Here is a 10132-nt window from a genome sequence, read left to right as displayed (position 1 = left end):
TTTTTTCAACAAAGACAAAATCTGTAGCATTTGGGCAAACTTTAGAAGAAAGACATAGGTAAGTTGATACATCTCCTATAACCTATACGCCTATGGCATATGTGTTGCAATTGGCTGAGTGTTACAATGAAAGCTGTAAAAGGTTCACACTGCTGTTATACGTTTGTTTTTTCCTTTGTTCACTCATTTGTTCATTCATTCATCCATCCATCCGTTCATTCGGTACTGGGGGGTGAACCCAGGGCCTCTGCAATGAGGTACATCCCCAGCCCTTTTTAAATTTTGAAAGAGGGTCTCGCTAAGTTGATAAATTGCTTAGGCTGGGCTCAAACTTGCAATCCGCCTGCCCCAGCCTCCCAGAGCGCTGGCCTTACAGGTGTGTGCCACCCTGCCCAGGTATACTTTTGATTCTAAAATGATTCTTAAAACTCAGGTAAGGAAGCAGTTTCATTTTATGACTTGTTTTCCTTCTCTTCTGCATCTTGACACTCGCAGTTACTCTCCGTTTGAAGAGCACAGTGAAGTAGTGATCTAGGTCTCTACTGCTTATTCAGCCACATGTTAGATTTATACAACCACTTTACACACCTCACCAAAAATTTAAATGAGTGGGCATTTTCTTTAACTTAGGACTTTACAGTTATTTTATTTTTTTATTTTTCTTTCTTTCTTTATTTTTTGTCTTTTTGAGACAGGCTCTCGCTATGCAGTTCAGGCTGACCTTGAGCTCACTTTGTAGCCCAGGCTGGTCTCAAACTCACAAGGATCCTCCTGCCTCAGCCTTCAGAGTGCTGGGATTACAGGCATGCACCACCACACCCGGCTTTACAGTTATTTTAAAGATATAGTTCTTTATGATTCAGAAAGACGAAAACTCAAATAAAACCGAAAAACGTGCAGGCAGCCCTAAAAGCCTTCAATCAATGCTAACATTTCGGGACCCTGTCAGGAATGTCAAATTTCTGTCTTAGTCTACAGAGAACCAGGTATAGCCCTCGAGCCACTCCACAGCACGCTAAGTGTTACTTACCCAGGATCAGCCTCAATGATGGTGATTAGGTTTAACTTCAACAGCTTGAAACACTTTATACTTGTTTTGAAGTATACTTAAAGAATTTATTCAGCTGATTCTTAAGGAGTTAAGTTAGTCAATATCCTAACCCTTGAAAGCTCTTTGAATGTAATTTTCATAGTCTTTACATTTTAACTGTCATTGTTTATTACTGTTTTGGCTACATTCTCTACAATTTCAGCAGCATCTTAAAGAGACAATGTGTCTATGTACAATGAAAAAACAAAATGGCTTTCAACATCAGAAATAAGAGCCACGGTTTTAACTGTACAATGTTAAGGGGATTCTGTGGTAGGCACAGCTTCTGTTTTCTGCAACATGGACAACTTACATGTAAGTATCAGCATTATGAATGTGACAATAAAGAAAAAATCCTTAGAGGACTGACACACAGCATCCTGAAAAATATTGGTTTCTACCATACAAGGCGGTTAGGAAGTATTCACATTTTAACAAATCTGTACAAACCACAAGAAACTTGTTTATGGGACCGTCATCCCACCTTGATGGTAAGAACCTTTCTAGAAATGTAAAATAACCATGAACAATTTATAAATCTAGTATCTATGTGCTCCACAGCCCTAGAACCCAGGAAACTGATTTAAAGAACTCAATATGGCCAACATGTATCATTTTTGCATGCCTTGTTAGTGAATGCCCAATATCTCTTTTAATATTTTTCTATGATGTACAGTCAACTTGCACCTTCAAGGTCATTTAATTTTTTAGCAAAAGAAGCAATGTCATTTAGCAGCAATTAAAGCGCCTTCAAGAAGACTTAAAAAAAATACAATATCCAATTAGAAAAGCCATATTTTAAAACATTTGTACAAGAATAAGCTGCTGAAACTTAGTAATTGAAATAGGACATCTGTACAACAATTTACAATAGAGCTAGAAGGGAATTTATCATTATCCTGCATAGAACTGGTCTGCATTTGGTTACATACTCTCTCGTTTTAATGAACAAGGCCTGGTAACAAAAGAAAAATACCTGTTAATGACTTCGACATGTTGAAAGCACTGGAGATATTACAATTTAGTGAATTCAACTGATTCCAAAACAAACAGCTCTTTCTGCCAAAGATACAAGGTATCTAGGAATAAAAGCTCTCCTTTTAATATAACCAGTGGGAAAAAAACAGACAAGTGATTTCGAGGTACAACTTGGTAAAAGCCAGAATAGGCAAATGACAAAGTCTAACTTTGTCCAGAGATTCTAACTCTCACATTCTATTATAAAATACAATGGCCACTGTCATTCAGTTCTTACTTTGGTTTCAGCAGATTAACTGCTGAATGCTGAAGAATGTATCCAGGCACTGTAGTTCTTGTGTTAGAAATATGTCTCATATTTTTTTCCATGTGTTTTTAAATAATGAAAAACTACCCTTCATATTAGAACTCTCTAGTAACAATCAAATATATTTAAGTATTATAAACGTTATTTACAGTGTTCCCCCAGATAAACAAACAATCCCATTTTTCTTCTATCTTAACATGGTATTCCTGTCTCTGTGCAACAGGCAGCCATCCTTCACTGCTCGAGGTGAAAGTGAGAAGTGTACACTTATTCACTGTCCATGATCCACTGTCATACAAATGACGATATGAAGAATTTCAGTTCACAAACAGTCCTTAACCATGTCCTGTGTAAAAAAGAAAACAAAAAACACTCAAACGCTCTCAAAACTCAAGTGTGCATCTGGAAGCAATTCAAAGGTATCATGCCAATCCTGGAGGAAAGTCAGTAAGTGATTATGCTTGAAGAAGGGGGTGTGGGAGATGCTGTCAGCCCAGCCATGTGTAAGTTTCCTGAAGAATTTGATCTCCTCATGTGTGGGAGAAGGTATGGATCGTTCGCCAGCTGGTGCACATCAAATCGATCTTCTTTTCGGTATGCCAAACAGCGTCTTATAAAAGCCTTTTACAAAAAAGAAAAGAATGTCAGCAATTAAAATGATCTTTTTCCCTCCTAAAATCAATCCACAGGATCCTACAAAAGGACAGACTCACTTAAGACCATAAATAGACCTTATTTTATTAAAGTTGATACCTTAAAAAATTTGTAGCAATAAAATTCTCACTCTAAATTCAACTCGGTACTCACAGCCTCTAGTACTACATTATAGTCTCAATTATTACTGATTGTCAGGAAGCTGCATCGCTGCTTACAAAATCCCTAAGGCCCCTTTCCCTAGCATTTTTCTTTCACTTAACAATCCTCTCACACTCATCTCATTTTTGCCATCAGTTCAATTTGGCCAAATGGTAAGATGTTATGTTTAGCCATAGTATTCTCCCTACTGAGGGTACAGACTTCTTCAGTAAAGATAATACTAAAGTGGCACTTTCATTTCAGTTTTTAGTTCCAAGACTAATTCTAACATTACCATTATAATTTTGAAAAATCGAAATGGAATGTAAGTACTATCCTTTTTACTTTCTATTCTTCCGGTACAGCTTATAAAAAGTGTTTATGGAAGTATATTTTTAGAAATGCACACAAACTGTAAGTGTACAGCACAATGTGAGTACAGCTGTATAACTGGCAACAAATTAAGAAAAAGAACATTCCTAGAATCTCAAAAGCCCCCTCGTGCCCCTTCTGCTACAGGCCCTGGATGTGTCCAGATGAACCAGAGCCCCATCCACCATGGCTTCTAGTAATACGGCTGAGTTGGGGCCGTTCTGAACTTTGTGTAATGGAATCGTGGATCGTGCTCGCCTTTGCCTGGCGAGCAGTATTATATTTGTGAAATTCATTTTTTGGTGGGATCAGATAAAATTTTCTCAAGAGATAACTGATAATTGTTTCTCTCTTACTGGTGACACCAGAGATAACTTTAGCTTGTGTTGAAATTCCTAGGTGCCATATAAATGTGCAAATTAAAGCATCTGCAGGATAAACATGTAATATAAATACCATTAAACATTTAATCACATTAAAAAGTAACCATTTTGTATGCTTTTTTGCTTTAAGATTCATTGAAAACACCTTTTTCTCTAAAAACACACCTAGCTATTTCCACCACTTTATTGTGGCTAGCTCAGTACTGTTATGGAAAGTCTATCTGATGCTCTAGTGGGTCTATCTCTTTTGGTCTTTAACAAATTAAGTTTCAGAGTCCACTTTGAAAATGATTAAGATAAAAAAAAGTTAAAAGTGACTGGTACAGTGAGAGGCAGACTTTGAGGCAATGAAAGGCCCTGAAAGCTAGGTTAGGTTTAAGATGTCTGCTATGAAGTCAAGATGCTCACACCAAGTTACGGAAAATACTTGACAAAAGTGTATTCTACAGAGACAAGGGTTCCTAAAAATGCCCCTGTGGGACCCCCTCCCACAACTTTCCTGGACTCCAGGCACCAGAATGGTGACTAAGGAACCCATGAAAAGCCTGGGCTAGAACCAGAGATGGTTACATGGAACTTCCCAGTGGTACCTTCCACTAATTAAGGGCCATTTGTCAGTATTAAAAATAAATATAAATGGAACTTGGTTTGACTGAATTCACAAAATTTCTGTTCTGAGGCAAGACTTTAGAAAGGGAAGAAAGAAGACAAAATTTAGATATTGGTACTGTTTTAAAAGAGTAATGTTTACACTTTATGAAAATAATAGTGTCACATTTATCTTTCCAAATCTTCTAACGATCACTGAAATAACTTGTAACAAATGAAAAAACCTTAAGGAACAAAATAATGGGCAGTTGCAATACATATGTAAGGAGATTACACAAAATTCTATACATTTTTAATTATTAAGGCTACTATGACGAAAAAAAAACCCTAGCAGTATTTGCCTATACTGTAGAATAACAGAAATACAGAAAGGATATAGTGCCTGTGTATGAGTAAAGTTTTATGGTTTGAACTATTCAGACTAGGAAGAAACAGGAACCTCATAGCACTGCCTTAGGGATTTTAAGAGTCTACAAAAGAGCATGACAGAGAAATGAGCTAGGTGAAAGTACAACAAAGCAGAAGTAAAAATACAAGTAAGACAGAACAATAAGATCAATCTAGGAAGATATCCAGCATCAAAACAGTTTTGCCATTAGAAATATTTTTATTCCCCACTATTTTATTACAAAGACATACACATACATGGCTAGATACAGGATGTACATGGCTTACACTGGATTAGCTCTCAAGAGTTAGTGCAGGACAGTTCAGAGGCCAAGGACACAGGTTCTGGATCTGGCAGGAGTGGGTACCTCTGAGCCATGGCTCTGCTACCCACAGGCTGGTAAGATTCTTAACAGGCATTTTTGCTCCGGGCTGCCTGGTTTCCCATTTACAAAACAGGAATAAAGTACGTATACTTCACAAGGTTCTTTAAAAGATAATGTATATAAAAAGCACTTAATAAATTGAAGTTATTAAAAAATTTTGGTGGTACTGGGGACTGAACGAAGAGACTTTGCATGGAACTACATTCCCAGCCCTTTCATTATTAAAAAAATTTTTCTGTTTTTGTTTTGAGATTGATTCTCATTAAGGTGATAAACTGCCCAGGCTGGGCTCAAATTTTGATTCTCCTGCCTCAGCCTCTCATTCCCAGGTTACTTTTATTTTTATATATTTAAATAGCTCAGTATTAACATAAGCTTATTAAATAAGACATAAAGGAAATGATGGGCCCAGATCTTGTGATTTTTCCCTAATTCTCAAATTAAGTAGACATGCAAAAGAATTAGAAGCACCTGGGCACTTACATGATGAAAATTATCACAACTGAAGGCAAAAACCGCTCTCTTCCTGAGGAAATCACCAGCCGCTGCTGGTCAGACACCCTGTGGCAGCAACTCCTGCAATAGTAAGTACTTACCACGGCATAAGCACAATTGAAAGTTACTGCACAAAATTTATTTAGGTGAATTTAATACCTTGGCTTCACTGCTTACAACTGGTTTTACAGGGAACTGGACTTCTGTAGCTTTTAATATTGTATTTTCTTGAAGAATGTCTTGTTGAGACTGATTGTGACCAAATGGCTTAAAAAAAAAAAAAATGAAATGTTGAGAAATTTATCTCACAAAATATTTTAAACAAAGATATAATCAGTGAACCACTCCCTCAAACAATTGTATTCTAAAACCTTGTCCTCGGTTGTTTAAAAGTTGATACATAGTCTTACAGAAACAAGATTAAAACCGACAGCAAGCTGTGAAAGCCTATCTAATCAATTTTCACAAAATACTGTGAAAAGGAGACAATAACGCTATTACAATAGAAGTAGTTAAAATAAAAGACCTCTAACCTGGAGCCAGAAATCTAGGTTTGGTACTAACAAGCTGTGACCTTCCAGAAAAGTCCCTTAACCTCCCTTCCAACAGTGATGCAGGGATGGGGTGGGATGTGTACCAGATAATATCTATGGCAACCTGTATTTATTATTTCAATATTAAAAGAGGTTTGGAAAGAATTATGACTCAGTTTGATAGCATTTCTCTCAGGAGTTAAGGGGGAAACTATGCCCAGGTCAAACTGCATGTACAGAGGTGGGATGATGGCAGTAGGTGTCAGACAAAGCAGAGAGATTAGAGGATAATAAAAAAATGTGTTCACTCCTGTATTCCTAATGGCAGAAAATATTAGCATTGCAACAGTTGCGGGTGCAAGGTAGAAGAAAGCCAAGTAAACTGCTATGACATTAAAGTAATTCGGATTCTGATCTGTGGGAAATTTAAAAAGAAATCAAGAGGCCTGCCTTTACTTGGAAGGACCTAAATTGCTATCAAGTAGTGAAAATTTGCACTTAACAGGCAAAATTCAACTTCATTTATCTCTACACAGCTGTAACTTAACTTACCTTTCTACCATAAAGACACTGAAAAAAGATGACCCCAACTGACCACACATCCACCTTGTTGGAAATCTTTGGTGGCTCTTTTCCAACTACAAAACACTCCGGAGGTAAATACCTATAGTTTCAGAGGGAATAAAAAGGAAAGGGTACTACATATCAACAACCTTTAATTTAAAACCCTCTAAAACATTCATTATCTAGTTTTATCCATATATAAGCCTTAGACCTTTCATCATTTAACTCTAAAACAAAACACAACTTTGTGATAAGCTACAGTACAACATTTATATCTATATATATAGCTACAGAAACAAAAAATCATCATTGGAGAGCACAATATTCTAACTTGAGTAGTTAACAGAAGAAATCCTCTCTCATTCCTCTTAAATTATTTGAACTATAAGCAGTTCTTTAAAAATACGGTGAATGTTTAAATTAAAAACAACATTTCAGTAAAATCGATTACCAGTAACGCCCCTCAAAGTACTTCCCCTCATTTAGAACACTTATTCCATCATTCCTGCCACTTTCTGTAGCAGTTCTGGAAGTTCTCTTTCATGTCTTTATTTGCACTGTTGTGGCTACCTTGATGTCCCAAATGGATTCAAAACATGCACCTTTTGTAGACATGGTCACGTTGGTCTGGGCAAAGAGCCCGAAATCACATGGTGCCAAATCCAGTGAAGAAAGTGAATGGAGACGCATTGTAACAGTGATGGCAAACCTTTTAGAGCTTTCAACGATACAAAAAGCCCGCTGTGGCACGTGTGCTATAGGTTCACCACCACTATACTATCATGTTTTTATGGCATTCGATAGCACTATTAACCATATTTTTTATCACAGCTCATAAAGAGATTCACAAAACAGGACTTCCAGAACTGCTTCACAAAGTGGCAAGAACAATAAGTGTGTTCAAAGTCTAGGGGAGGAATATTCTGAGGGGATCAATAGCAAAGAGGCTTTTTTACTCTAATAAGTTTTTTAATTTAAACATTAACCATCTATTCTTTTTTAATTTCAAAAAGAATTTTAAAAAAAGATACAGAATTTCAAAACAAGATGATAGGAAATTAACAATGATTGTTATATTGCATACTGTTATCTTTAAAGTAGCTGTTCAGATTACCAGATATAAGCATGCAAAATTGATCAATTAGGCATTAACTATTCAATAAACAGAAATTAGTAGTACAGTTATCTTAGCTGTCTTGCATATATATGTGTGTGTATATTCCCTTCCTTCCTTCTTTTCTCCTTTCCCCCATTCGTTATTTTTTCTTTCTGAGCAGTTTCTTTGCCTTTCACAATATCTACTGTACCTTCAGATTTTATTTACTCTTTCAGGTTCTTATACTAGGGAGACAATATGATATTTACGAATGCAGGTCTGATTTATTTTACTTATGAGTACGGTCTCTAGCTGTATCCACTTACCTATAAAAGCCTTGAGTTTACTTTCTTTACAGCTAATACTCCATTGTATAAAAATACATCTTTTTATCCATTCCTCAGTTGATGGGCATCTGGGTTGTTTCCTAGATTTAGCTAAGACAAACTGTGTTGCTATAATTATGGGCTGTGGCATGATGTATTCGATTCTTCTGGAAAAATATCCAGAAGGGGAACAGCTGGGTCAAATGGGACCTCTAATCTTAGTTTTTTGAGGAATCTTCACACTGATTTCCAGTGGTTGTACCAGTCAACACTCCCACCAACAGTGGAGAAGTGTCCCAGAGTTTGTTATTGGTTGATTTCTTGATGATAGCCATTCTTTCTGAGGTGAGACGGAAAATCTCAGTGTTTTAATTTGCATTTCTCGAATGATCAATGATGTTGAACAGTTTTTCATATATATATTTGCCATTTGTATTTCTTCATCCAAGAAGTGTGTATTCATCTCAGATGCCCACTTTTGGATTGGGTCTTTGAATTCTGGGGGCCTCTTTTTAAAAAATTCTTTGTATGTTCTGATCACCCTGTGTACATCAGTTCACATGGTTCTCAAGAACTTACTGACAAGACAGTCTGCATATCCTCTTGTTCATACCAAAAGACCCATCCTAATCTGGCAACATCATAAACTTCAGATTCTGCACTCACTGTGATTCTCTCCCTTCCTCAACTCCCAGGTGGCCTGGCTTCTTCATACTGCTCTCCTCTTCCCTGTGTGCTTTCAAGTCTCGGTGTCTCCCCTAGCCGCTCACTCTGAGTTAGTTGGGGAGTGCCTCTTCTCTGTCAAGGCCAGGCCTCCCCAAGCCCGTGCTGCTTTTCTCCAGGCAGGGCCTTGCTGCCTCCCCCTGCGAGGGCAGGGCAGTGTGGTACCTGTGTAACGGCACTGACTGTTACACCGACACTGTGAGCAGTGCCAGGAACTCCTCTTCACTGCGTCGTTTCAAGCACTAGCCGTGTCTGAAATATACTGAGTATTCAAAAATGCTACCTTTTAATATTTATTGTTATTTATAAATTCATATTTTTGATAATGGAAAAGATAAATTTGTTATCCCAGTTTACAAGTAAAAAAAAATCCATCAGGGATGCAAGCATCTCACACCACCAAAATTGAGATGAACTAAAACTCATTAAAAGGAATAATGTAGCTAAGTGGGAATCCACTTTTTTTAAAATTCAGTTTGATACTATATTAAAATCACTGAGGTTTCATCAAGATACTGAATAATCTCTTCAAGACAAAGGACTTCTGTGAAGTAGAACTTCCAAAGATGACTCAGTAGTGATGGAAAACCCTTCCTAACCCTGAAATCAAGTAAAAGGCCAGATCGGTTTAATCAATGAACACGCTATTGTTTGGGTGTCTGTGCACTAATGGAAACAAGCATGGCTCTTGAACACCACACGTACAGTCAGGATGGACAGCAAAGATTTGGGGAAAGTGCCCACCAGGACTTAGTGAGGGGCTGCACTAGACACAGGAAAAGAAAGAAAAAAGTGATTTTTTCTAAGTAATACTGACATCATTTTAAGTATCTGGGGACGTCAGGTAACTTTTAAAATATATTTAATCTACGAATATGAACAGGCCATCACCATTTCCAAATATACAGCTAAATAACTGAAATGACTGTAGAAATTGATCATTTTTGGGGAGCATTGTTTCTCTGAGAAATACATTCCATGTGTCTGTGTGGAAATTCCATGACAATCTCTCTTTTTTGTACAGTCCCTAAAACAAGTGACCCTGTCTCAAGTCCACTTGTAAGAGGCAAACTTCCTTGTGCTGTCCT

General features: G+C 37.1%; 1 protein-coding gene across 1 annotated transcript in view; it reads right to left on the bottom strand.

Moving 5' to 3' along the window:
• Positions 1–1195: 1195 nt before the first annotated feature.
• The window catches only part of Tlk1 (tousled-like kinase 1), a 145845-nt gene continuing 136908 nt past the window's right edge, over positions 1196–10132 (bottom strand). Inside the window, exons 19-21 of the mRNA XM_005393240.2 lie at positions 6888–6999; positions 5962–6069; positions 1196–2996 (exon numbers count right to left, since the gene is read on the bottom strand). Coding sequence (XP_005393297.1) covers positions 2820–2996; positions 5962–6069; positions 6888–6999 — 397 coding nt within the window. The 3' untranslated portion in view covers positions 1196–2819. The remainder of the gene's footprint in view (positions 2997–5961; positions 6070–6887; positions 7000–10132) is intronic.

Source organism: Chinchilla lanigera, unplaced genomic scaffold (assembly GCF_000276665.1).
Source record: "Chinchilla lanigera isolate Chin_1 unplaced genomic scaffold, ChiLan1.0 scaffold00048, whole genome shotgun sequence".
NCBI lineage: Eukaryota > Metazoa > Chordata > Mammalia > Rodentia > Chinchillidae > Chinchilla > Chinchilla lanigera.
The sequence above is the reverse complement of the archived record's forward strand: the minus strand, read 5'-3'. Positions and strand labels throughout refer to the sequence as shown.